General features: G+C 59.7%; 1 protein-coding gene across 1 annotated transcript; it reads right to left on the bottom strand.

Annotated features, from left to right (window-relative positions):
- Window positions 1–350: 350 nt before the first annotated feature.
- On the bottom strand, window positions 351–10,418 carry AIRE (autoimmune regulator). The gene is made up of 14 exons (XM_047753472.1): window positions 10,269–10,418; window positions 9,615–9,789; window positions 9,248–9,403; window positions 8,821–8,895; window positions 8,196–8,309; window positions 7,266–7,423; window positions 7,023–7,103; window positions 6,001–6,116; window positions 5,067–5,166; window positions 4,327–4,509; window positions 3,578–3,699; window positions 3,286–3,436; window positions 1,888–1,956; window positions 351–614 (listed from the first exon to the last, which is right to left on the bottom strand). The coding sequence occupies exons 1-14, from the start codon at window positions 10,416–10,418 to the stop codon at window positions 534–536; spliced, it is 1,731 nt and encodes a 576-aa protein (XP_047609428.1). The 3' UTR covers window positions 351–533.
- Between the last annotated feature and the right edge of the window lie 16,323 nt (window positions 10,419–26,741).

Genomic DNA, 26,741 nt, shown 5'->3' with positions numbered 1-26,741 from the left:
CCCTGGGACCCCAATGCTCAGCACAGAGAAGAGCCACGGTGGTGAAGGTTTCCCGAATAAATGACCCTGAGTGAAGGAACGAGAAGGCGGCAGGGGAGCCGAGCGCCCACGATGAGAAAGCAGAGGGGTAGCCTGTACAAAGGCCCCGGTGGGGACCAGCTCACCCTCTGCGGACCAGAGGAGGCAGGAGCAGGGGGGTAGGCAGAGGTGGGCGGGGCCAGGCCTCCCGGGGCAGAGGAGGGGGCAGGGGAGTCCTGCATCCTCTTCCCACTACGGCCCGCTCAGCCGACAGGCAGGCATCAGAAACAGGAGTACAACCCCCAGACAAACACACCACACTGGAGGGCACGTCAAGCCCACGGAAGTGACTTTAATTTCCGCGCACATGATGGCTTTCAGCCCTCAGACAGGGCTGCTGACCAGCCGAGAGGGGACAGCCCTTGGAACTCGCAGTTCCTGGTCCTAACCGGGCCAGCTGCCGGGGGGAGGGTGCGTGACCCCTCTGTTCCTTTCAGAGCGCGGTGGGTGGCCCATCAGGAGGGGAAGGTGGGCGCCTCGGCCAGCGGGCGGGACATGCTCTGGATGGCCCACTGCAGGATGCCGTCGAAGGGGTGCTGCGGACAGAGCAGAGACGGGGACTCAGGCCCTGGCCAGAGCCTCGGCGGATGGCCCACCATCGTGACAGGAAGGTACCCTCCAACCCAGTCCTAGTCAGAGGAGGGGAAATGAGGCCTGAGCCCCCCACCCCACGGGGGGCCCCTCCTCTTGAGCTCCTCTGAACATGTCATAAGCCCGGGCACAGCCACCAGGACTGATCTGCCTTCTCCTGGCCTCTTCCCGGGGGGCTTGGCAGGGCCACACTCTGCCCACTCTGCTCCGGGCTTGACGCTCCGACAGGGCTGGGGGAGCCGTGAGGACACCTAATAGCCTGAGGAGTCGGGTGACCTGGACCAAAAGGGCCTTGTGAATCTGCCGCCCTCTGTCCACCTGTATTGGCACCTTGGGTCACCCCTGGCCCTCTGGGACCCTGAGGTCACTAAAGACTCCTGCACTGTCCAGGACCTGTCCCTACCTAGCCCACCACACAGGGCACAGCCCCTGTGGTCAGCTGGGATCCCCAAGGTGCCACAAGGAGGACACGTGCTGGCCACCTGGGGTCTGGGGACAGCTGGAGGCGTCTGACTGTTTCTATCAGGTCATCTTTTATTGGCAGTGATTCAAGCTGTTCACTGCGGGGGAGAGGCCTGGGTTGAGAGGGGATGCGAGAACTCCGCGAGGGGGGAGGTTCCAGGGTGCCCACCCACCACCCCCTACCCGGGGGAGTCACAGCCTCTGCGTCCCGCTTCAGCCACCCTGGTGCCAGGACTCTGCAGCCACCAGCTCCAGGGTCCAGGCCACGGGGCCTCCAGGGCAGCTAGAAAGGGGAGGGGCGGGCCCCCCTTGGCTCGTTTGTCCCCGGAGGGGTCAGCGCCATCTGGAGTGATGCGGGCCTGTGCCTTTTTTCTTTCTCTCTCTTTTTTAGGGCTGCTCGTGTGGCATATGGAAGTTCCTGGGCCAGGGCTGGAATTGGAGCTGCAGCTGCCAGCCTACACCACAGCCACAGCAATGCTGGACCTCCGAATTATACCACAGCTTGCAGCAACGCCAAATCCTTAATCCCTCAGCCAGGCCAGGGATCAAACCTGCATCTTCACAGACACTATGTCAGGTTCTTAACCCACTAAGCCACAAGGGGAACTCTGGGCCTGTGGTTTTTGATGTGCCCAGAGCAGGGTCTCCCAGGCCCTCCCAAGGCCTGGGTGCTGGCTGGGTTCATGGGCCTGGGGCCGGGGTGGGGGGTGGGGGGGAGGGGGCGCAGGTGGGTGCACCTGGCCGCGTGACGCATACCTCACTCAGGAGGGACTCTAGGTCATCCCTGTGCAGAACAGGCTCATGACCAGCAGAATCATCCCCCGCCTGGAACCCAGAAAAAGAAGGAGGTCACTCCAGCCTCCCCACCCCTGCTGGGCTCATCCTCATGGAAGCAGGGCTCCCCCCTGGAGGCAGCAGGGGCCGGGGCGGTGCGGTGCCATGTGCTTCTCCAGGCAGGACCCTGGGAACTGAATTCTAGCATCTAACTCCCTGGACAGAAGCAGAGTGCACGTGAGCCAGCTCACGGCTGCCTGCCCAGGGCCCCTGCACCCCCGGAAGGTGGCTGCCCAAGGCCCCAGGCCTGCCTGCCTCCAGGGCTCTGGGGAAAGGCCAGTCAGGAGGGACCTTGTTCCCAACAGGAAACCTGAGGCCCAGGGAGGAAAGTGCCCAAACCCACGTCAGCCCTTCAGCCATCCAAGTGTTCGGAGCCAACCCCTGGGCCGGGGCCAGCGCAGGGGATGAGGCGAGTGCCCCTGGCTCCCCAGCTGGGGGCCAGGGCGGCCGGGGGTGAGGTGTGGGGGGCAAGGCCATTCTAAGTGAACCACGTGAAACTGCCCGATCTGTAGCTCAAAGAGTGAAATCGTGACACTTCCACTGGCCCTTGGAGGTGCCACCAGCCCCGGGTGGAGGCTCAGCACCGGCAGTGCCGACCGGTGGGCCCAAGGAGACAGGTGGGAGCCCCAAGTGCCAGGTCCCAGGGGTATGAAGGGGGCTGGCAAGTAGGAGGGACGAGGTCATCACCACTTTGGGCCCCAGGACTCTTCGGGGGCAGGGATGGGGTCAGGAAGGCCCCCACTGAGGCAGTCAGGGCACACGCCCATCTCCCGGAGGCCTCTGAAGGGGAGCCACAGAGGGACCCCCCAGGTTTTGAGGAAGCCCTGGGAAGTAAAGATCAGAAATGAGGCTGGGGTCCACTCCCCACCGTCCCCGTCCCCCTGGGATGGGGGTTGGGGCGGGATGCCAGCACCCGCTCACGCGCGCTCGTGGAGTGTTCGGGCTCGCTCACACCTGGTGTGGAAGCGCCTTCCGGCTCTCCCTGCCCCACCCCCACCCCACCCCACCCCCAGCCACCCCAGGATGGCACTCCGCGGCCGGGGGCAGGGGGGTGCTGGGGGTTAGGGGAGCCCTGGGCCTGGGGTGACTGTGAGACGGGCCTGCATCCAACCGGTGACTTCATAGCCACCGTTGCTTAGGAGGGTGGCTGTTGTAAGTAGATTTAAGTTATCAAACGGGAGTCGATTTAAACAAAAATACTGTATGTACGCAATGAACACACGGTTGGGAGGTAAGGCGCACACCCCCGAGGCGGGCGCCCCGAGCCACCCATGGACATGAGCTCCCCCAACCCCCTGCCCCGCGGCGACGCCCCCTCACCTGCGCCGCAGGGCCGGCGGCTGCACCGAGCTTGGGGGTCCCAGGAGCCGGGCGGGCGGGGCTGGGGGCGGGGCTAGCGGCCGGCGCTCCCGCCCCGGGGGCGGGGCAGGGGGCGGGGTCTCCGGAGCAGAATCGGCAGCGCGGGGAGGCCCTGGCGAGAGAGAAGAGGCTGCGGGGCTGCGCAGAGCTGGGGGCGCCCACTCTAGAGGGTGGTTCGCGGAGCGGTGGCGGGGCGGGGGGCACCCGCCCTCTCTCGCCCCTCCCCTTTCCCCTCCCTGGCCCCCGCTCTCACCCAGGCCCGGCGGCGCCCGCGGGGAAGTGGCAGCGCCAGTGGAAAGCGGCGGCGCAGTGTGCGCATCGCAGCACGTCCGCGCCGTCTCCGCACACGCCGCATCGCGCGCCGGACGCTGGGCCCTGCGGACGGACGATGGCGCAGTGACCCGGGACGGGGAGAAGTGCACGGTCCCCTGGACCCCGCCGGGGCTGAACGGCTGGGAGGGGCGCGGCGACGGGCGGCAAGGTTTCGGGATCCCGGCCAAGGGAAGTCAAGGGCCCTCTAACTTGGAGAAACCAGGCGCTCCGACCTCGTTCCCTCTTGGGGCTGGTCGGGGGTCCCCGGAAGGACGCTACTCCAAAGGGGGCTGGGAGGCCTGGGGCTCCAAACCGCCCCGTTTACAGCCGTATCTTTGTGAGACAGGTGTAATGAGGGTTTCAAGATCCAGAGAGAAGGGTCACACCCCCGTCCCCTCAAATCCCTCCGGGAGTCCCCTCCCCCTGCCTCTCAGAGCTCCCACCTGGTTCTGGGTAACCTCACAGCCCCAGCAGCCCCCGTGCCTCCTTCCAGCCTGCTCCCACCCGACCGCCCTCCCCAGGACCAGCCTGGCTGCTCCTTGCAGGGGCCTCCCCCAGCCCCCAGCCCTAACGCCCATCTGACTCCTGCCTCCTTCCCCCTGCCTGTCCTCTCCTATTTCAGCTTCCCTGGCTGCCCCTAGACCCCGAGCTCCCTGAGGACAACCACCTGGACCCCAGCACCCCCCTCACCTGTGGCCCCTCAGGGCCCACACACAGTAGGGGGCGCAGGGCTGAGGGGTCCAGCACAGGAAGGGGGACTGCAGAAGGTGGGGCCAGCAGGTGCTTGTAGGTGACAGCAGCATCCATTCCCGCTGGGGGCTCCCTGGGCAGTCCCCTAGCCTCCTCTCCAGCTGACCTCAGTCCCACGAGGACCTGGAACCAGAGGGTCAGTGCTCCGAGGGGCCATAGGGAACTTGCCCAGCACGGCACAGGAGTTAATGACCCCTGGGACTCTGGGAACCGCGGGCCCGTGTTGTGGGAAGAACCCGCAGGTGGGAGAGGCCCAGGTGCAGTTCCTGGCTCTGTGGCCCCCGCAGGGTCCCCGGCCCTTTCCCCACGTGAAGGCAGGAGCCCCGGGACCTCACAGGCTGTCCCAGGAGACACAGCACATACTGGGGCACATGTCACATCCTTCATGTCTTTGTGGCCACAGAACACTCAGAACATTCGTGGAGAACATTATCAGTAGTCAGAGTACATCCCCTGACTCAGCCGGGGCCCCCACATCAGAGGCTTGAGAAACCGGGTCCTTGTAAGGGCTGCTTCCCAGGGGCCAGCGCCCCCACGGCCCCACAGGAGAAAGTTGAATCGGTGGGGCCAGGCTGGGGCAGGGGTGCCTGGCCCTGTGGCGGGGGGCGGGCCTGACCCACAGGAGTGGCCAGGAGGCAGGGAGCAGGAGGACGGAGAGTCTGGGAGTGGGCTGTGCGTACCGGGGCCTCTGCAGGCGGCTCCTGGGGCCGGGGCCCCTCAGCCCGGGGCAGGTCCTGCTGGGATCGTCCCTGGAGGCAGCTGGAGCACCTCCAGGTCCCGCTGCTCATGTCGTTGTCAGCCAGAGAGGAGCAGAGCAAAGCAGAGGGGACAGTAGACTCGCAACCCCCAGCGCAGGGGAGGCCTGGGGCTCCTCCAGGCCGCCCTTTCCCAGGTGGGGAAGGAGGGCCAGCGGGGGAAGTGGGCTGAGCGGTGGAGGCAGGGCCTGCCCAGCAGTCAGCAAGAGAGCAGGATGCCAGGGCAGTCACCCCTGGTGCTTCCTTGGTGAGCCCCAAGAATTCCCCATACCCTGCCCAGCAGCGGCCTGTGCCTGGCCTGTTACATCGCTGGCACGGCCCTGGTTCCCATGGGGGATGGTGCCCGCAGAGCGGAGCCGGTCAAGGGCAGGAAGAGAATGGAAGGCGGGCAGCGTGGAACGGAGCCAGAGGACCCCGGCCAAACCCCTTTGTTTTAGCTCAGAAATGAGACCTGGGCAAGGCCAAGCGGCGAGTGGGGGCAGGGCCGGGACCACAACTCCCACCCAGTGCTCTTCGCCCAGACCAGAGCCCTGGGGCTGTGGGAGCGGGTGGGGAGGGCAGTGCCCCCCGCCCCCCGCATGGGCCAGGACAGGGGGTGCAGGAGGCCTTGCGTGGGCTGAGGATGGGGGCAGCTCTGTGGCCTCTGTGCCCCCCTGCCCCTTGGACTCAGACATTGCTCAGTCAGCTGCGCAGGGGAGTGTGGTCTGGGGAGATGGGGTGAGAAGGGACAGGACGGCCTCTCCGTTCTGCTCCGCCATCCTCCGGTCAGCTCTGCTCGAGGCCTCTCCGCCCTCCGGATGGGAGAGTTCTGGACACGCCCCCTCGGGGTCGGCGGGTGGGGGCGGAGGGCCAGGCTCACCTGGGGATGTCCCTGAGTGGCGGGGACAGGCAGGCCAGATGGAAGGCCCGGGGACAGCCGTCACAGCAGATGAGCTCCCCGCCGTCCCGGCACACGGCGCACTCGTCCTCGTTCTTCTGACGCAGTCGGGAGACAGGCATCCTCTGCGGGACCCGGGATGGGCGCCCTCCCGGCGAGACGTCCCCCACCAGGCGGCTCCCCGGGCAGCATCCCCCAGGGGCACCCAGGTCCCCAGCCTGCTTCCTGCCTGGAATTCCGCCTTGCCTGCCTGCTCCCCAGGGCTCCCCGAGGCCCCTCTGTCTGAGACGGTAGCCCCGAACACCTCCTGGGTCCATCCCCCTCGGGAAGGACAGTTCTTAGGAGAGCCTGGTGTCTCGTGGGTGCCTGTGCTCCACGCGGCCGTGAGACTACAGCCCACCCCACACAGGGCAGCGGAGGGGCAGGCCCAGCAGTGTTCCCCCCACCCCCCCGCCTCTGTCCCCTCCGCTTGCACCCCAGCCTGGAAGGTGCCTACTGCACCCAGCTGGATGCCACCTCCTTCAGAAGCCCCCCGGGTAGCAACCCCCCTACCCCAACTCTGCCAGCCTGGGAGCTCCTGGGGGCGGGCAGGGGTCCTGCTCATTGCTGAGTGCCCAGGGCCCAGCAGTCTCTGGAGAAGGTGCTGGAATAGATGGCTGGTTCTTCCTTGTTCAGAAACAGTGCTGGGAGCCCGACAGTTTGCACCGCTCGCCCCTCCCTCCCCCCGAGGGCACAGCTGTGAGACTCGGAAGAGCCTGTGCCTGGACCGAACACTGTGGGTTTAAGAGCCCAGGCCGACTTGCTCGCTCTGACTTAAGAATTTTTGCAATTGCGTACTATCAGAAAGAAAAAAAAATACTACTAAAAGAAAAAAAGAGCTCCACTCTGCGAACAGCAGCTTCGACCCTGTCCTCCAGCCCTTGCAACCAGTGCCCCGGCCAGGCGGCCAGGTGAAGAGGGAGCCACCCTCACCCTTGGGATCCTGGGGACAGGCTGGGCGTTACCTGGTGCGGCTGGGGCTCACTGGGAAGGGCAGGAGGGGCTGGGGCCCTGTCCTGCTGGCCGGTCCTCGAATTGCCTCCACCCTGCGAAGGAGAGGGAGGGTCACCAGCAAGGGATGCAGCGGGCAGGAGGGGCAGTCCCCCTCCCCCAGGAGAGCTCTGGACCCAGAGCTGCCCCTGCTGCCCAGGGTGCGCTGGGAGGGGGCCCAGGGCCAGGCCTCCCCAGGGGCGGCGGGCAGTGCTTACAGGGGCAACCGTTTGGGGCCCCTTGGCTCGGACCACGGTCTTCAGGCCGCCGCCCCCGCTGCGGGTCTTGTTCTTGGTGCCGCTGCCGCCGCCAGGCTCTTCAAACTTGCTGGGAGTGTAAAACTCCCCCCCAACCTGGATGCACTTCTTGGAGCCAGCTGGGGGGGAGAGGGGGGGCCGGGCAGGGGGCTGTACAGCTTGCTGTTCCTTCCCCCAGAGCTCTGGGGCCAGGGTCCTGCACACGGAGGGGTCCACTCCCTGGGGAAGCATGTCTCCCAGGTTCATGGCCTCTTGGAACCCCGGAAGGCAAGCTCACTTGCAGGTAGAGTCTTTGCTGGTGGAATTGGTTAAGATGGGCTCACTCTGGACCCTAGGTCCAATGCCAGTGTCTTTATGGGAAGAGAAGAGGACGCAGACAGACACAGGGAGGAGACTGTGTCCAGGAGGCTGGAGTGACGTGGCCACAAGCCCGGGGAGGGGGGTTGCAGGTAGCACCAGGAGCAGGGAGGCCGGGAGGGTTCTGCCTACAGCCTCCCCAGAGAGCAAGCGGGGCCCCGCCCGCACCTTCATTTTGGAGTTGCTGCTGCTTTGAGCCACCTAGTTTGTGACACTTTGTCATAACAGCCCTAGAAACTACTGCAGGGGTCTTCGGGACCCTCCCTGGTGGGTGAGGCCAGAGCCCGCGTCAGCTCCCAGGGTCCTCAGCATCCCCAGAGGGTGCCCAGCACAGCGACTGAGGAGGAGGGGTGCAGGCGTGGGGCAGGGGGCGGGTGCTGCTCAGACAGTCCAGAGTCGCCCAGCCCCAGCCCTCCTAGGAGGCAGACCCACTGCAGGGAGTGGGGGCGCTGGCCGCCTAGTCCGTGTCCCGCTGCCCTGGAGCCGCCACGGAGCTGAGTGGGGACGCGGACCCCCTGGCAGTGCCGTGTCTACCTGAGCCAAACACCTGCTGGATGAGGATTCCCTCCAGGGCCCCGTGGGCCCCTGGGACGTCCCCGGACGACACGGCCACGGCTCTCTGGACCGAAGTGGACATGGTCTGAATTCCTGGGGGAGGGGACACAAGATGGGCTCAGCCCCTGGGACACGGCCCTGAGCACGGCCAGTGGGGAGTCAGAATCCTTCCTTCTTTCCTCCAGGGCAGACCAGACAGACGGACGGACAGCCCACGTGTAAGCGCAGCGACAGCCCTGGTGTGCGCGCGAGCGTGCGTGTGTGTGTGTGTGTGTGTGTGTGGACACGAATGCAGTGTGCTAGGAGGCGTGTGAGCTGACTGGACACGGCGGGCAGGAATGAGCGGGAACCCTGGGCAGCAGCCTTCGGTTGTGCTGAGGGAGGCACCGTCCCCAGGGTCGGCGCTGGGGCCTCTGGGGTCCCAGGCTGTATCCAGCCCAGGGACCAAGGAGGACTCTCAGGAGGAAGCAGAGTCCAAGCCCGCCCTGAAGGACCGGGCACTCAGGTGGGCACAGGTGGGGTGAGCCTGGGCATCCCCCCTTTCCCAGGAGCCGTGGAGGCTTTGGGGGGGGCGCCCTGACACCTTGACCTCCAGCCTGCTCACCATTGCCCAGCGGGAGGCACTGTAGCTCTGCATTGCTGTCCGGCTTCTTGGAGGGCTTGGCCTTGGCCTGGGAGCCTGCTGGTGGGGGGTAGGGGGAGCAGAGACAGCCTGGCCCCCCTGTCCCTGCTGGGCCAAGGCTGGGGGCAGGTGGAGAGCCCAGGTGGGATCTCCCCAACTCCGGCAGGTCCCCTTGCTTTCCCAGCTCTGGCGCCCATCAGGAGAGGGAAGGTACACCCCCAGGGGGCAGCAGGGCTGCCGGACCCATCCAGGGTGCCCGGCCAAGTACCAGAGGGCCCTCTGCTAGGCTGGCTCTGGGCCAAGCAGGAAGGGCAGATGGTCCCAGGGCCTGGTGTGAAGGAGGGTGTCAGGCTCCCGGGTGGGGGGGAATCTGTGCCCCCTCCCCTCCCCCGCTCCTCACACTGGGTACCTGGGCTGGAGGTGGCCCTCGGGGACAGGGCTGTGGGCGGGGTGGTCCGCGGCTCCTCCAGGGCCTTCCTCTTGGCAGGGGGCCTGGGCAGCAGCACAGTGGCCTTGGAACTGGCCGGGGGCTTCCTTGCCTTCCGGGGCTGGCTGAGGTCCACATCTGGGGGGCACACAGGGGCAGGCCCAGCCTCAAGCCCAGCTCGGACAAGCCCAGCTCGGTGGGTGAGGCCCTTGGCCTCTTAGAACCCCAGGCGGTCTGGGTGACGTCCCTAAACGCCCCCTCCCGCTCACATCCAGCTGGGGCTCAGAGGACGACTCAGCTGCCGCAGCGAGGGAGGTGGGGCGGGGGCCTCCAGCCCCCGTGCCCCCACCTTTGGGGAAGCTCTCAAGGATGGGCTGCAGCCTGGCATATCTCTCCAGGTTGTAGTCCTTGAAGAGAACCCTCCAGAAGTCCAGGATGACGGCCGCGTCCCGGGTCAGAAGCCAGGAGAGGAGCGCGTGGAAGGCCTGGGAGCAGCCCTCCTTCTCCTTCAGCCGCAGGGTCTCCTGAAGCAAAGCAGGGGATGGGGGTCCTGCCTTGCCCTCCCCAGGTACCCCTTCTCACCACTTCGGCTGCGGTGACAGAGGGCGAAGGCTCACCCTGGCACCTGCCTCCATCCCCTTGACTTGGAGGCGTGCGGGGCTGGCACCGGGGTCTGGGGGGGGGGGCCTGGAATCCATCCCAGGGGGCCATGCTCAGCTTGGAGGGAGGCTTGAGGCGGTTTGGGAGGGGGCTTTGGGGATCTGGGGTGGGGGCACTGGAACTTGTCCCGGAGACCGGTCCCTAGGTTGGTGTGGGGGGGGGCGGGGGGCGGGGCTGCGGCATTGGGGCTGGGCGCTGGGAAGGGTGTTGGGGGCGGGAGAGGGGGGAGGAGCGGGGCGGGGGAGGGGAGGGTCCATGTGGAACCGGTCTTCTGCGACCCTGCGGGCTCCTGGGCGCGGGCTTCGGGAAGGCTGGGGCGTTGTTGGTCTGGATTGGGGCCCACCTGGAACTTGTCCTCGGGGACCACTTCGTGGTCGGCCAGCGCGTGCAGCAGCGGGAAGGCGCTGTCCACCGCCACCGCGATCTCCGTGCGGTGCAGCCTCAGGAGGCGGCGCAGCGCGCCGTCCCCACCCGCACGGGCCTCGCCCGCCATCGTGGGGCCCGGGGTCGCGGGGCTGGGGGCTCCCTCTCCCCGCCTGGGGTCCCGCGGCCTCGGGGCGTCGCTGGACTTGTGGGATGTCTGGGCCGTGCCTGCCTCCTGGCCTCGCGCTTGCCCTGCGCCGCGGGGCCCTGGGCGGCCACACCTGGCTGGTGGAGAGGGGACCGGAGCGGGCTGAGCGGCCTCCCGGGGCCGAGCGCGGGTGTGGGTCTCTGATATACCTGGCTCGCGGTGGAGACAGCAAAGGCACTCCGTCTGAGCCAATCAGGGCACAGGGAGCTTCCTCAGAGGCAGGAAGGAAACTTCCCTGTAACCGAGAGAGGACTGCGCCCGACCTGACTCAATTCCCAAAATGTGGCTCTGGACAGCACCCCTTGGGGCCCTGTTCAAACGGAGGGAGCCAGGACAGGTGTTCACCCACCCGAGCATCTCAGGCACCTGCGGGTCTGCTCAGGTCCGCCAGCAGCTCAGAGAGACCAGGACAAGGAGTCTCCATGGGCTGCACTGGGGTAGCATCCTGGTGGGGCGTGGGCGCCTCCACAGCTGCTGCTCGGAGCCTCAAACCTGGGGGTGGAGGATGGGTCCGAGGGGGAACCTGGGTCTGTGTCTGTGGGTTCAGCTCTGGGCCTTGCCTGGAAGCCGGGTGATGTCCAGCAAGTCACTTTCCTCTCTGAGCTTCAGTCCCCACGTTCCAGGAGTTCCCCCATGGCGCACTGGGTTAAGGACCCAACTGCAGCAGCTCCATTCACTGAGGAGGTGCGGGTTCGACCCCCAACCCAGTTCAGTGTGTTAAAGGATCCCGCGTGGTCGTAGCTGCAGCTCAGATTCAGTCCCTGGCCCAGGAACTTCCATAGGCTGGTGCAGCCATAAGACTAAAAACTAAAAATGAACGCATTCCACTGGGAGTCCCCCAGGTGTGTTAGAAATTAAAGCTTCTAGAAGGCGGCTGACTCCAAGGATAGGCATGTCTGAGTGTGGGCCATGGGAGCCTCTGTCTTTGTCTGGCTCACAGCCCAGGGAGACACCCTGGGAGCCTTCTTGGGGGGGGCGGTCAGAGGCTGGGGACAGACACCCCAGGGCTGCCTGGTGGACTGCGGCAGAGGTCCCTGGCTCCAGGAGTGAACAGCTCCCGCAAAGGGGGGCAGGGGCCAGGTGGGGGCAGGAACACGGGACACCGGCCGGGCGGCGGGGGGGGAGGCCTGGCCTTGCGATCAGGCTGCAGAGCCTGGGAGGACTTTTGGGGGAAATGACCGGGCCAGTCTATGTTAGGGGAGGAAGCTGGGTGCTTGTGGATGGGGCTGGGGGGGTGGCTCCAGGAAGCCCGGGGTCAGGGGAGCCCTGAGCTGGGACCGGCTGCAAGGGGCAGGGGGAGGGGACTCCTGGCCGCCTGGGTGGGGTTGTCGCTGGCGCTTCTCCTGGGTGTCCGCTCTCATGTTTTATGCTGAGGTGGGAGTTCAGGGTGAGGTGCTATGGGCGCCCACCCCCTGCGGAGGGAGCCCTGCCTTGGCCTCCCAGCCTCCTGGCCTGGGCCCCTGACGGCTCCTCTCTGGGCGCTCCAGGGCAGGTGTTCTGGGCTGTTGGGGAGCAGGCCTGGGGAGGCGGTGGTCGGAGGTGGAGACCTGAGCTCCTCTGGCCTGGAGCCTGGCATGGGGGGCAGCGGGGAGGGCTGCGGGGGCGTCATCTCAGGGGCCAGGACCTGAGTGTGGAGCGCTCGGGCTGGCTCACCTGTAGAATGTTCTGGGGACGGACCTGGGAGCAGGGCCCTGGTGCTGCCCACCTCTGGGTCTGAGCCCACTGGCTGTAGTGCTGGGGGGGGTGGCCCTGGAGATGTGGGGCTTGGGGGCCATGCCTGCCTGCCCGACATGACCCCCACATTCACACCCAGAGGTACCCCGATGTCAGGGCCTTGCCTGTGTCCTGGGGTGACCGGCCCAGAGCCCCTAGTTCCTTGGGCATCATTGTCACACCCCACCTGGTTGCATTTTCTCCCCTGGGGTGGGGGGACTGAGTGGAGTGGGGGACACCTGAGCCACAAGCCAACTCGTCAAGGGACACGAGGACCTGCCAAGAAGATAAAGTCTTTACTTTGCTTTTTAAAAGCCCTGGTCCCTGCAGGTGCCCTGTGTGGTCAGGCTGGCCTGGCCACTTGGGGGGGTCCCCAGCCTCCGGCTTGGAGTTTAGCAAACAGGCTCCCGTAGTGTTTTGGACTTTCCGCCACGCCGGGGGTTTCCGCCGCTGCCCCAACCTGCGGGTGACCTGGAGCCGCCCGGGGTTGTGTGACCTGGGTGACCACAGACGGGCGGGGGCGAGAGCCGCGCTGCCTTCAGCCAGGTCACTGCCCTCGGGACTGGAGCCTCCCTCCTCCAGGCAGCGGTGCAGCGGCTTGCCTGCCCCTTGGGGGCGGGAGCACGTCTCTGAGCCTCTGTTTCTCTGCGAGGGGCGAGCTCTGGAGCTTTGGCCGCAGCGTGGCCATGCTGCATACCCGACACGCAGCCCCACCACACACCAGGCCCCGTCCTGAGCACCTAATCTCAGGACTGCCCTGCTGGGTCAGAGTATTGCCATTCCCGTTCTACACACAGGGAGACTGGAGATCAGAGAGGTTAAGGACCTTGACCAACGTCACACAGCCAGGAAATGGCCTGGGATGGAGGTGCCCAGCTCCGTGCTCTCAGCCCTCGGGACCCTCCTTGGGTGCCCAGGTCATGTGAGGCACTCCCTGCCCGCGAGGAGGAGGACAGGCTCCCTGCATGACTAGCCCAGACATCACGGAGGAGGAGGTCCCAGCCGCCGGGTCGGGCCTGGAGGGGACCCTGTCCCGTGGCTGCTTGGCCTGGGCCCCTCAAGGAAGCCTGGACACCGCAATCTTGCCCTTCTCCCAGACAGCTCTCCCCAAAGAGCCGGGGTGCTAGGTGTCAGGAATCCTGAGTTAGGATGACTTCAGGGGCCCTCAGACAGCAACCCAAGCCCCAGCTGGAGGAGCAGAGCAGGAGAGGCCCTGGCCCTGCCCCCGAGGACCCTTGGGTGGTGGGCACCAGGGGAGGGACTGTCCCCTGGTGACTCCGCCGGGACTTGAGCGCCCTCTCTTGCTCTCTAGCTCCTGTGGGACCCTCTCTGGGCCTGTTTCCCAAGAAAAGATGCTCAACCTTGCTACTCATCGTGAAAACGAAAATGAAAACCGAATGAGACGCCACTCCACACCCTCTAGGACGGCTCTTATCAAAAAACAGACAAGAACGGGCGTCAAAGAAAATGCAGAGAGGCGTTCCCGTCGTGGCGCAGTGGCTAAAGAATCCGACAAGGAACCATGAGGTTTGCGGGTTCCACCCCTGGCCTCGCTCCGTGGGTTAAGGGCCCGGCATTGCCGTGAGCTGCGGTGTAGATCGAAGACGCAGCTCAGATCCTGCGTTGCCGTGGCTGTGGCCCCTAGCCGGGGAGCCTCCATATGCCGCTGGTGTGGCCCTGAAAAGACAAAAAAAAAAAAGAGAGAGAGAAAGGAAAATGCGGAGAAACCAGAATCCCCACACAGAGGTGGCGCAGTCACTCTGCAAGAATGTCCTGCGTCTCCTCAATGCCTGAAATGGCTTTACCGTGTGACCAGCAGTTCCTCTCCTGGGTGGGTGCCCCGAAAAGACGAGAACAGATACTCAGGCAAAAAACCTGTACAAAAATAGCAGCCCTATTCACAACAGCCAAAGAGTGGATGGAGTTCCCACTGTGGCTGAGTGGTTAACGAACTCAACTAGCATCCATGAGAACGCAGGCTCAATCCCTGGCCCTGCTCAGTGGCTTAAGGATACAGCATTGCCGTGAGCTGTGGTGGAGGTTGCTGACGTGCCTCAGATCTGCCGTGCCTGTGGTGTAGGCCGGCGGCTACAGCTCTGATTCGACCCCTGCCTGGGAACCTCCATGTGCCAGGCATGCGGCCCTAAAGAGACCAAAAAAGAATGGAAACAACCCAAACACCCATCTACGAAGAATGGATGAAGTGAGGTCCACCATACAATAAAATATCACTCCGTTACAACGTGCGGGACCCTCGAAAACACTGCACCCAATGAAATAAGCCAGACAGAAAAGGCCCTCTGGTGTGCGATTTCATTTCTGTGAAATACTCAAACCAGGTCACTCCATGGAGACAGAAAGCAGATTCCAGGAGGTGGGGGAAGAAGGCGTCACTGCTTGAGAGATGCGAGGTTTCCATTCGGGGCGATGAAGCGGTTCCGGAGACAGACAGCGTGGTGATTCAGACGACTGCGATGGATCGATTGCTCCTGAGGTTTAAACTTCTAAATGGTTAAACAGGTAACTTTAGGTTCTGTGTGTTTTACTGCAATAACAATTAATTAATTTTTAGGGAGTTCCTGTTGTGGCTCAGAGGATTATGAACCTGACTAGCATCCATGAGGATGTGGGTTCCATCCCTGGCCTCGTTCAGTGGGTTAAGGATCCGGGGTTGCTGTGAGCTGTGGTGTAGGCTGGCATAGATGCAGCTCGGATCGGGCGTTGCTGTGGCTGTGGTGTAGGCCGCCAGCTGCACCTCGGATCACACCCCCAGCCTGGGAACGCCCATATACTGCAAGTGAGGCCCTAAAAAGAAAAAATAGTAATAATTTTTAAAGATCAGTTGGGCGTATTTGTGTGGCTCTATTTCTGGGTTCTCTTTCTGTCCCATTAACCTCTGTCTATACCGCAAATACGTGGCTACTGTACCCAGGTGAGAAATCTTGAAACCCTGTGAGATCACTTCCTCCCATTTTATACCTTTTTGTTTGTTTGTCTTTTGTCTTTTTGGGGCCGCACCCACAGCATATGGAGGTTCCCAGGCTAGGGATCAAATTGGAGCTGTAGCCGCCCGCCTATACCACAGCCACAGCAGCCCAGGATCGGCGCCTCATCTGTGACCTACACCACAGCTCACGGCAACCCCAGATCCTTAACCCACTGAACGAGGCCAGGGATCAAACCTGCGTCCTTATGGATCCTAGTCGGGTTCGTTAACTACCCAGCCACAATGGGAACTCTGCTTTTATTCTCTTTTAAAATTGTTTTATCTATTCTAGTTCCTTCGATTTTCCATATAAATTTTAGATTGGTCTTGTCTCTATCTACAAAAATTCTTGCTAGGATGTTGATAGAAATTACAATTTGGGGAAAATTGTCATATTTATTAGGTTGAGGCTTCCACTCTGTCTTTGTATGTTTCTCAATTTATTCAGAACTTCATTGATTTCTTTCGTCAATGTTCTATAGTTTTCGGCACAGATTCTACATACGGTTTGTTATACTTACACCTAAGGTTTAAATTTTTTTGAGCAAGTGTAAGTTGTTTTTGTGCTTTAAATTTTAATTTTGGTGTCTCTTTGTGCTTTTAATTTTTATTTTGGTGTCCCTAACAATTACTCATTGTTAGTGTTTAGAAATACGACAGATTTTTCACCTGTTCGCCTTATATCCTACAACCTTGGAGATTCATTTGATTTGTTCTGGGGCTATTTTCATTTTGTCTTGTTACAGCATCTTCGGGATTTCCTGCAAAGACGGCTGTGTCATCTGTAAATAGGGCAGAGTGATCTCTTCCTTCCCAGTCCGTGTGCCTTCCGTTCCCTTTTCTTGCCTTATTGCACAGGCTGGGACTCCCAGCACTCTGCTGATAAACACGATGAGTGGAGGTCCCTGCCTCCTTGCTGATCCTAGAAGGAAAAAGCTCTAGGTTTTTCCTAGATGCCCTTTATTATGTTTGGGAAATCCCTTCTATTTCTATGTTTATGACAGTTTTTCTTGTGAACGGGTGTCAAATGTTGTTAAGTGCTTTTTCGGCAATTGATTCATGTGATTGTGATTTTTCTTCATTAGCCTGTTAATGTGGCAAATTCTATGGATTGATTTTTTTTTTCAACTATTGAACCAGCCTTGCATCCCTGGAATACACTACACTTGGTTGTTGTATATCTTGTTGAATCTGATTTTCTAATATTTTATTGAGGGTTTTTTGCATATATATTCACAGTATATATTGGTCTGTGGTTTTCTTTGTTGACTCTGTTTGGATTCGATATCAGGATGAGATTGGTTTTGTTACAGGTTCCAAGTCCCCTTTGAGGAGAAGAACCCCCAAAGCCACAGGCCACGTCTCCTTGCCATGCCCCTTCCCCGACCTTGACCTGCCTGGGCTGCTCACTCCCTGCTGGGGATGGACCATGGCCCAGGCTTCACCCACCCCTGGGTCACCTGTTCCCCATGCAAATGAGGCCCTCCACGTTCAGCCAGTCTGAAGGTCAAATATGCCCCCTACGGAGATCAAACCACACTCAGCCCATAGGGCACATGGGGGCTGGGACAGGAAAACTTAGTGGGTCTGGGGTGGGAGAAGTGGGGAACCTGCAGGGAAGTCATGGGAGGGGCAGGCTGGGAGGGGACCTGGGACCCGTGGCAATGTCAGGAATGCATATGGCATCAGGACAGGTCTGGCTGCTGATGCCACTTGTCAGGCTGTGGGATGGTATTTAGAATCCCGAAGCTGAGTCAGAGTCCCAGAAGACAGGGCGGCTGGCTGGGAAGTGGGGTCTGCTGCCCTGTCCTGAGACAGAATGCAACCCGCAGCCCGAGGGTCGAAGGCCAAGTGGCGTGGGACAGAGGCCCAGTCGGTAGACTGAGCCCGTCACAGGTCACAGATAAGCTTGCTGACACCAGAGCCATTTGAGAAGTGGGGTGCAGCCCAGGAATGGGGGGCAACTAAGAGGTGCCCAGCCCCTGCAGAGGGCAGGAGCCCTGGGGAGCCAAGAGTGTGTGCCCTCGGAGAGGGACCCAGCCCAGAGCGGAAGTCACGCGGAGGAGGAGGCCGGGAGCCAGCGATGGCCTTGGGTGGCCCCTGCCAGCCTGGCGGGAGCCAGTTCACACCTCCACCCCCACATGGCTCGGGTCTGCTGTTCTACGTCTGTCCCCCGAGCGCCAGCATCTGAGCTCCAGGTCTGCAGAGCTGGCCGCTGGGGAGGGGGGCTGGGTGCTGGTGTGGGACATCGGGGTGGGGGGCCTCGAGCAGAGGGAGGGAGCGGCAGCACCAGGAGCCCTCTTTTGTCTTGCTCTTAGATCACTGGTCCTATAAAGTTGACCTGCATGGTATTTTGGATTTTTTTCCATTCTTTGAAGTTGCTTTGGAGCTGACTTACAGGGTTGTGATAATTCTGCTGCACAACAAGGTGCATCCCTTATACGTGTGTGCCCACATCCCTTCTTTTCCAGGCTCTTTTCCCGAACGCTGGGTGGCGTTCCCCGTGCTGTACCGCAGGTCCCCGTCGCCCCTGCCTTCCGTGGAGAGAGATTCTGGGGAACCGTGGCCAGGACGAGACGGATCTGCAGACGCCTCGCCTCTCGGGAGCCCGTTCCCCTTCTGTCCTCTCGGAGGCGCAGTCCCCTCGCCGGGACACGCGTAGATCCGAGGGCCGGTGTGCGTCTGGCAGGAGGGCTCGCCCTGGGCTGGCGGCCCAGCGCAGCTCAGGGCATTTCCATCTCCCCGGGCAGGTCCCTGGTGCCACCTCCCGGAAGTAGCCCTGATCTGCTCGGGGTCACTGAAGACTCCTGTCGCCGGTTCTGGAATGTGGCGTAAAGGGAACGACCTGAGAGAAACCCCCACATCCTGCCCTCCTTCCACCCGAGTCCGTCTGGGTTCCTCCACGCGGCTGCGAGTACCGGCCTGGTTCCTCCCTCGGCTTCGATGGTCCCCCTGCCCACCTCCCAGCCGTGGGCATCTGCTCGTCTGCTCCCCTGCCGGGGGCATCTGGGCTGCTGGGGACAGAACTGAACCTCTGTGACCCAGTCCTGCCGGACGGGAGTGCAGTCCTGGCCCAGCGGGCACAGGGGAGCTGGGGGAGGGCACAGTTCTCCAAAGGGCCTGTGCCCTTTGGCCTTCCTAGCATGAGGCTTCCAGTTGCTGCACTGGCTCTGGTGGTGTCTGCTGGGGGCCACGCGGGCGGGCGGGCGGGCGGGGGTCTCTCTGCGGTGGGAATTTGACCGCCGTTCTCGAGTGTCTTTTCATGGCCACTGGTGTATCTTCCTGAGCAAAGGGTCTGTTCAAGGCCTTGGCCTGTTTTAAAACGGGCAAGATTTTGTTTGTATCATTGATTTGTAATAGTTCTTTACATATTCTAGACACAGTTTGTGTCAGATATTGTGAAAATGTTTTGAAGATGTCCTCTAAGTCATCTCCTTGGGTTTCAGCATCTCCTGGCCACGGGCTGCACCCTCCCCGCCTCCACCCGGCCTGCCCTCTGCAGGGTCAGGACAGGCGTGTTGAGTGGACAGGCACGTGAGCCCCCACCTGGCAGGGACAGGGGAGCCAGCCTGGGCAGTGCCGATGGCCTGGCACCAGGAAGAGCCAGGCCCTTGAGTGACAGGACAGGGACCAGGCCCTGAGTGTGTGAAGGCAGAAAGCATGCAGGGAGTTTCCAGGTCAAAGGGACTGTGGAGGGCACCCCCACACCAGTGTCCTCAGCGCCCTCCCCCCCCCCCCAGGGCCCTGAGCCCCAGGAAAGATGCTGGCCACTCACTGCCCCCCACCCCAGGGATTCTGGTGGGCTGGGACCCTGGCCATGGCGGGACGTGGACGCGGGTATTGACACCAATGTTCTCTGGGCACATCCCTTCTGGCATGTCCCCACCAGGTCCTGTCCTGCTGAATATGCAGCGGACAAAACAGAAGGGTGGGAGTTCCCGTGGGGCGCATCATAATGAACCTGCCTAGTGTCCATGAGGACACGGTTTCCACCCCTGGCCTTGCGCAGTGGGTTAAGGATCTAGCGTTGCTGTGGCTGTGGTGTGGGCTGGCAGCTGCAGCTCTGATTTGACCCCTAGCCAGGGAACTTCCATAGGCGGCAGGTTTGGCCCTTAAAATTAAATTAAATTAAATTTAAAAAACCCTAGAAGGTGACCAGGGTCAGAGGGGCGTCCGCCAGTGATCACATGTGAGGGTGAAGGAAGGGAAACCCCCAAAGTGTCCCTCCAGGGACGAAGCTGAGCCAGGGGCGGTGGGGCAGGCGCAGGGCCACATGAGCTCAGCACCTGCTGCAAAGGACAGCACCTCGAGCCCAGGGTGACGTGCTTGCTTCAAAGAATCAGAGAGGGGAAAGGAGACTTATCCTTCTGGAAGGAGACTCGCAGGTGTGGGCCCTGGGCTAGGACGGGGAACACTGTGAGCTGGGTTCATCTTTTTATTTTTTTGTCTTTTGAGGGCCACACCCACGGCATATGGAGGATCCCAGGCCAGGGGTCGAATTGGAGCTACAGCTGCCAGCCTACGCCACAGCCACAGCAACACCAGATCCGAGCCACGTCTGTGATGAGCACCACAGCTCACGGCAACACCGGATCCTTAACCCACCGAGCGAGGCCGGGGATTGGACCTGCATCCACATGGACGCTCGTCAGATTCATTTCCGCTGCACCACAACGGGAACTCCAGGTTCACTTTTTAATCTGTACATTTCAGCAGGGTTTGAATTTAATGATAAGCATAGATTTGTTTTCAAATAAAAAAATAGGAAATAGGAGTTCCCATCGTGGTTCAGCAGAAACGAATCCGACTAGGAACCATGAGGTTGCCGGTTCAATTCCTGGCCTCGCTCAGTGGGTTAAGGATCCAGTGTTGCCGTGAGCTGTGGTGTGTGTAGGTCACAGGCGCAGCTCAGATCTGGTGTTGCTGTGGCTGTGGTGTAGGCCGGTGGCTATAGCTCTGATTCGACCCCTAGCCTGGGAACCTCCATATGCCACGGGTGCAGCCCTAAAAAGACAAAACACACACACACAGAGGAAATAAAATATAATGGGAAGTATTCACAACACCAATCAAAATAGCAGAGAATTGGGGCTAAAGATAGGAAGCCGTCTGCAGCGCCCACATTCCATTTTATTTGTTTTATTTATTTTTATTATTTATTTATTTGCCTGCATATCTTCTTATTAAGGTATACTTAACATACGCATTTTCTTTTAGGGCCACCCCCGCGGCATATGGAAGTTCCCAGGCTAGGGGTTGAATCGGAGCTGTAGCTGCCGGGCGACTCCACAGCCACAGCAACGTGTGATTTGAGCCGTATCTGTAACCTGCACCACAGCTCGTGGCAACACCAAATTCCTGACCCACTGAGCGAGGCCAGGGATCAAACCTGCTCCTCATGGAGACTAAACAGGTTCGTTTTTGCTGAGCCACAGTGGGAACTCCCAACATGTAATTTTTTTTTAAAGAAAAAAGAAACAGAACATATACCACATCCCTGGATTTAATTTCTTAATTGCCTTTTTTTTTTTTTTTTTTTTTTTTGCCACATATGGAGCTTCCCAGGCCAGGGGTCGAATCGGAGCTGTAACTTCTGGCCTGCACCACAACCACAACAACAAGGGATCCTTAACCCACTGACTGTGGCCAGGGATCGAACCCATGTCCTCATAGATGCTAGTCAGGTTCGTTACAGTAACTCCGTTAATTTTGTGTTACATGGCAGTTCTTAGCATATGTGAAGCAGAAACAGACTCAGAGACACGGAGAACAGACTTCTTTGCATGGCTGAGCCACCTGCTGTATAGCAGCAGAAAATTACCGCAATTAACGCAGGAATTAACACCATCAACTATACTTCTTTTTTTTTTTTTTCCAAAAGGCAGCTCATCCTTAATTAGTCTCTAACACTAATATATTTCAAATCAAACTACTAAAAGGGTTTGAAAACTTAAGTCGAATGTTCCTTGGGAAGAGGAATGAACAAGGGACAGGACAGGACAGTTCTGAGGAGGGCGGTGCTGCCTGGCTGTCCAGGGTGGTACCCAGCCGCAGTGGGAGGCCGGGAGCCCGCTGCTAGAGACACAGAACCAAGTGCAAAGCTCGGAGCCCGCGCCAAACACACCTGCGCCTTATTCTGCAATAAATGCGCCCTGTGGCATGCACGGGGGAGACGGACCCCTCAATAAGTCGTCTGTACACCAGCTGATCCATGCCAAAATCATGCCAAAGCCCACAGCCATCCTGACTGCACTAGAGATGTGCTAAAAAGCGGAGTGAAACGCGGAAATAAAGATGAACACGGAGTTCCCGTCGTGGTGCAGTGGTTAACGAATCCGACTAGGAACCATGAGGTTGCGGGTTCGGTCCCTGCCCTTGCTCAGGGGGTTAACGATCCGGTGCTGCCGTGAGCTGTGGTGTAGGTTGCAGACGCGGCTTGGATCCCGCGTTGTTGTGGCTCTGGCGTAGGCTGGCGGCTACGGCTCCGATTCAACCCCTAGCCTGGGAACCCCCATATGCTGTGGGAGCGGCCCAAAGAAATAGCAAAAAGACAAAAAAAAAAAAAAAAGATGAACACACCTATCGTCTTGGGGGTGGACGGGAGCTTTTGAGTGTGATAGGAAGGTGAGGCCCCTAGCAGAAAAAGGTGAGTACTCGGCTGGCCGGGCACCCAGGCGCTTGCAGACGTCATCCTGCAGGTTTCCGTGACGGAATCTTTGCATTAGGTTATTGCTTAAATTGGGCACGTAAGGCATCTCAGCCAGCACCTGGGGAGACTTGCAGTCACTGTTTCAGCCAGGAGGGGGGGATGTCCGTCACTTTTGTGGATGGCACAGGGCCTTGCTTCCGTCCCCACACGGACCAGGAAGGGGTCTTGTGTTTCCACTCCAAGGCTCTGCTCTGTGCGGGCGTTGGCGTCCACCAGGAAGCTTCAGCACCCCCTCCCTGTCCCCCCGAAGGGCTTGGCCGCTGCTGAGTGCGAGGCTGTGGGCGAGGTCTAGCTGGTGGGTGGCCCCCGTGGACACAGAGGCCTGCCTGCGTCCGCCTTTGCCTCCACACATGTGATCTTCAGGGGCAGCGATGGGAAGGTCATTCCTTCCCTGGAGCTGGGCCCCCCAGTACCCCCACACTCCACTCTTCACAGACACAGGCAGGGCGGGGAGCAGGGCTGGACACAGGGGTAGGGTGATGCAGTCAGGTGACAGATCCACCTGCAGGCCAGGTCCTTATAATCACTTTTATTTTTTTAATTTTTATTTTTTTGTCTTTTTTGTCTTTTTGCTATTTCTTTGGGCCGCTCCTGCGGCATATGGGGGTTCCCAGGCTAGGGGTCGAATCGGAGCTGTAGCCACTGGCCTACGCCAGAGCCACAGCAACGCGGGATCCGAGCCTCGTCTGCAACCCACACCACAGCTCACAGCAACGCCGGATCGTTAACCCACTGAGCAAGGGCAGGGACCGAACCCGCAACCTCATGGTTCCTAGTCGGATTCATTAACCACTGAGCCACAGCAGGAACTCCGAATTGCTGGATTTTAGATAATTTTTTTTCTTTTCTTTCTTCTTTTTGGTCTTTTGTCTTTTTAGGGCTGCACCCAAGGCATATGGAAGTTCCCAGGCTAGGGGTCTAATTGGAGGTGCAGCTGCCACCCTACACCACAACCACAGCAACTCAGGATCTGAGCCACAGCAACCTACACCATAGCTCATGGCAACACCAGATCCTTAACCCACTGAGCGAGGCCAGGGATTGAACCTGCATCCTCTTGGATACTAGTCAGGTTCCTAACCTGCTGAGCCACAACAGGAATGCCCAATTTTTTTTTTTTTTTGTCTTTTTGCTATTTCTTGGGCCGCTCCCGCGGCATATGGAGGTTCCCAGGCTAGGGGTTGAATCGGAGCTGTAGCCACCGGCCTACGCCAGAGCCACAGCAACACGGGATCCGAGCCGCGTCTGCAACCTACACCACAGCTCACGGCAGCACCGGATCGTTAACCCCCTGAGCAAGGGCAGGGACCGAACCCGCAACCTCATGGTTCCTAGTCGGATTCGTTAACCACTGCGCCACAAAGGGAACTCCCTATAATCACTTTTAATCTGGTGTCCTAGCTGAAAAACAAAGCTAAACGCAGCCAAAGGAGGAGAGAGCAATTGAGACAACGCATCTGGGCCCGGGGAAGATGGTCTCAGTGTCATTATCAGTGTTCGCTTAAAAAAAGGTGTAATAAACTCTTAGAGCAAATATTCTAGGAGTTCCTGTGGTAGCTCAGCAGGTTAAGAACCTGACTAGTATGCATGAGGACGCGGGTTTGATCCCTGGCCTCGCTCAGTGGGTTAAGGATCTGGCATTGCTGTGGCTGTGGTGTAAGCTGGCAGCTGCAGCTCCAATTCGACCCTTAGCCTGGGAACTTCCATATGCTGCCAAGTGCCACCATAAAGAGTAAAAAAAAAAAAAAAAAAAAGGAGAGAGAATAAATATTCTAAAGAATAAATATTCTAAAACACTTTGCAAGATGTGTTCATGGACTGGAAGAATTGATATGTTAAAATGACCATGCTACCCAAGGCAACCTACAGATTCAGTGCAAAACACCAATGGCATTTTTCAAAGAAATAGGGAAAAAAATCCTAAAATTTGCTTAAAATCACAAAGACCCAAAATAATCCTGAGAAAGAAAAATAAAACTAGATGTGGGAGTTCCTGTCATGTTGCAGTGGTTAACGAATCCGACTAGGAACCATGAGGTTGCGGGTTCGGTCCCTGCCCTTGCTCAGTGGGTTAACGATCCGGCGTTGCTGTGAGCTTCGGTGTAGGTTGCAGATGCGGCTTGGATCCCGTGTTGCTGTGGCTCTGGCGTAGGCCAGTGGCTACAGCTCCGATTCAACCCCTAGCCTGGGAACTTCCATATGCCGCGGGAGCGGCCCAAGAAATGGCAACAACAACAACAACAACAACAACAAAAAACTAGACGTACCACAGTCCCTGGTTTCAAACAATATTACAAAGCTCTTGTCATTAAAACAGCATGGTGCTGGGACGAAAACAGACACACACATCAATGGAACACGTACAAAGCCCAGAAGAAAACCCATATATTTGCAGACAATTAATTTATAACGAGTCAAGAATATGCAAGAGGGAAAAACAGTCTCTTCAGTACATGGTTGGGAAAACTGGACAGCCACACACCAAAGGATGAACCTGGACCCTATCCCACATTGTACACAAAGATGAACTCAAAATGGATTTAAGATTTGAACGTGGGAGTTCCCATTATGGCTCAGTGGGTAAGAACCTGACATAGTGTCCATAAGGATGTGGGTTCAATATCTGGCCTCGCTCAGTGTGTTAAGGATCCAGTGTTGCTGTGGCTGTGGCATAGGCTTCGGCTGCAGCTCGGATTCAGTCCCTAGTCTGGAAACTTCCATGTGCCACAGGTGCAGACTTAAAAAAGAAAAAAAGAAAAAAAAAAGATTTGAGTGTAAGACTTGAAACCATGAAATTCCCCAAGGAAAACATAGAGAGTAAACTCCTTGACATCTTGGCAATGATTTCCTGGGATTTGATACTAAAAGCAAAGGCAACCAAGAGCAAAAATAAACAAATAAGACCACATCATACATTAAAACCCTTCTTCATCGCAAAGGCAGCCACCAACGCAATGAAAAGGCAAAGTGCTGAGTGGGAGAAAATATTTGAAAATCATCTCACACCGTCAGAATGACTGGTATCCAAAGACAGAAAATAGCCTGTGTTGCTGAGGATGTGGCAAAGGGGGCACACTCGTGCCCTGTCGTGAGGGTGTAAGTTGGTGCAGCCACTACGGGAAACATCACGCAGGCGCCTCAGAAAATTAGAAGTAGAAGCGCCATCCAATGCAGCAATTCCGCTCCTGGATATTCATCCCCCCAAAATGAAACCACAGATGTGAGACGATACCTGCGCCCCTATGTTCACTGCAGCCCCATTTACAACCACCGAGACACAGAAACAGAGAAAAACAAATACCATGCGATCTCACTTTACACGTGGAGTGAAAAACAAACCAGACGCACTCACAGATAAAGAGAAGGTGTTTGCCAGAGGCGGGGACGGCGGGATGGGCGACGTGGGTGCGGAGAGTCCAAAGGCAGAAACTCCCACCTTATAAACGAAATAAATCGGAGACAGGGATGTCACGTACAGCACGGCCACCGATGCTACTGTGTTATTGAGAGAAGAAAAAGAAACGATTTTACAAGAGTTTCTATCTACAGAACCTGGGAAGCTAACACAGAGCTGCCATACACCGGGCCCTCCGCCCCCTCATTAACACCTTGCATAGTGGATACATTTGTTACAGTTAATGAACCAGCACGGATACATTATTCACGAAGCTAAGAAGCCACAGGTTAGAGATGCCCTTAGAGTTTCCCTTCATGTCCTTTTGCTGTCCTGTTCAGTCCTCGTGTCCTCTTAGGCGCCTCTGGCCTGTGACAGTGTTTTGACTTTTTTTGCTTTTGAGGAGTTTGACAGTCCTGAAGCGTCCTGGCAGGTGTTCCGCAGGCCATCCCTCCCCTGGGATTTTCTGGTGCTTTTCTCCTGGGTGGAGGCGGGGCTCGCGGGTGGGGAGGGGACCACAGAAGCCACCGGGTCCTCATCTCATCCCGGAGAGCGCGGTGAAGTCCACCTGGGCTCTCTCGCTGCTCCCTTGTGGGGCAGGCTTCTCCCTGCGGTTACGCGGGGTGGGGGGCTCACGCTGGCTTTTACGGGGGAGTCTGGAGGCCCCGGCCACACCCAAGCCCAAGGGAGGGAGTTATGCCGTGTCCCCGCTCAACCCCGCCCCCGGCCCATCTCACCCTCACTCCCCTTTTCTCACCCTGACCCCACCCTCTAGGTCCCAGGGCCCCACTGAACTCCCTCCAGCTTCTCTCCTGCCCCCTACCCCCAGCCCAGAGCCCTGCGCCCTAAGCCCCGCCCCCGGGACCCCCACCCCCGCCCTCAGAGCCCCACCACTGAGCCCTCCTCACCCCGCCCCCTCAAGCCCTCTCCCCAGCTCAGCTCCCCTGCCCCCCCCCAGGAGTCTCCTCTCCTCCCCCCTCCCTGCCTCTCCAGGACCCCACCCACAGGAGCACCCCTACATAAGCCCCCCACCCTTCCACAAAACACCTCTCTAGGCACTGAGGCTCTCCCGCCCCGCCCTCGCCCTTGCCCCGCCCCGCCCCGCACCTCACGTGAGAAGACCCTGGGCCCCCCTCCCAGCCAGCCACCTGGTTTTCTGCTGGTTTCTGGAAGGTCCTTCTCTGGTTCCATGGCCCTCTCCTCCCCAGAGACCCTGAACCTGGAAACCCTGGAGGGCTCGGACTCTGACCCAGCGCCGAGGCCAGATGTGGAGCGGTGGTCCTGGCCCTGCGAAATTTGTGAGACCCTTTAGGCGGCCCCTTGCCTTCGAGGGGGGAGACCACGGGCTGGGGTGGGGGGGACCCTGGGAGGCAGGAACATGGGGGTGGCTGAGGGGCTCACAGTGCAGGTGGACACAGGAGGAGGCAGGGGCCACGGTGGACC

The sequence above is a fragment of the Phacochoerus africanus genome, chromosome 1, assembly GCF_016906955.1.
Source record: "Phacochoerus africanus isolate WHEZ1 chromosome 1, ROS_Pafr_v1, whole genome shotgun sequence".
Lineage (NCBI taxonomy): Eukaryota > Metazoa > Chordata > Mammalia > Artiodactyla > Suidae > Phacochoerus > Phacochoerus africanus.
This window is presented reverse-complemented; position numbering and strand designations above follow the sequence as displayed.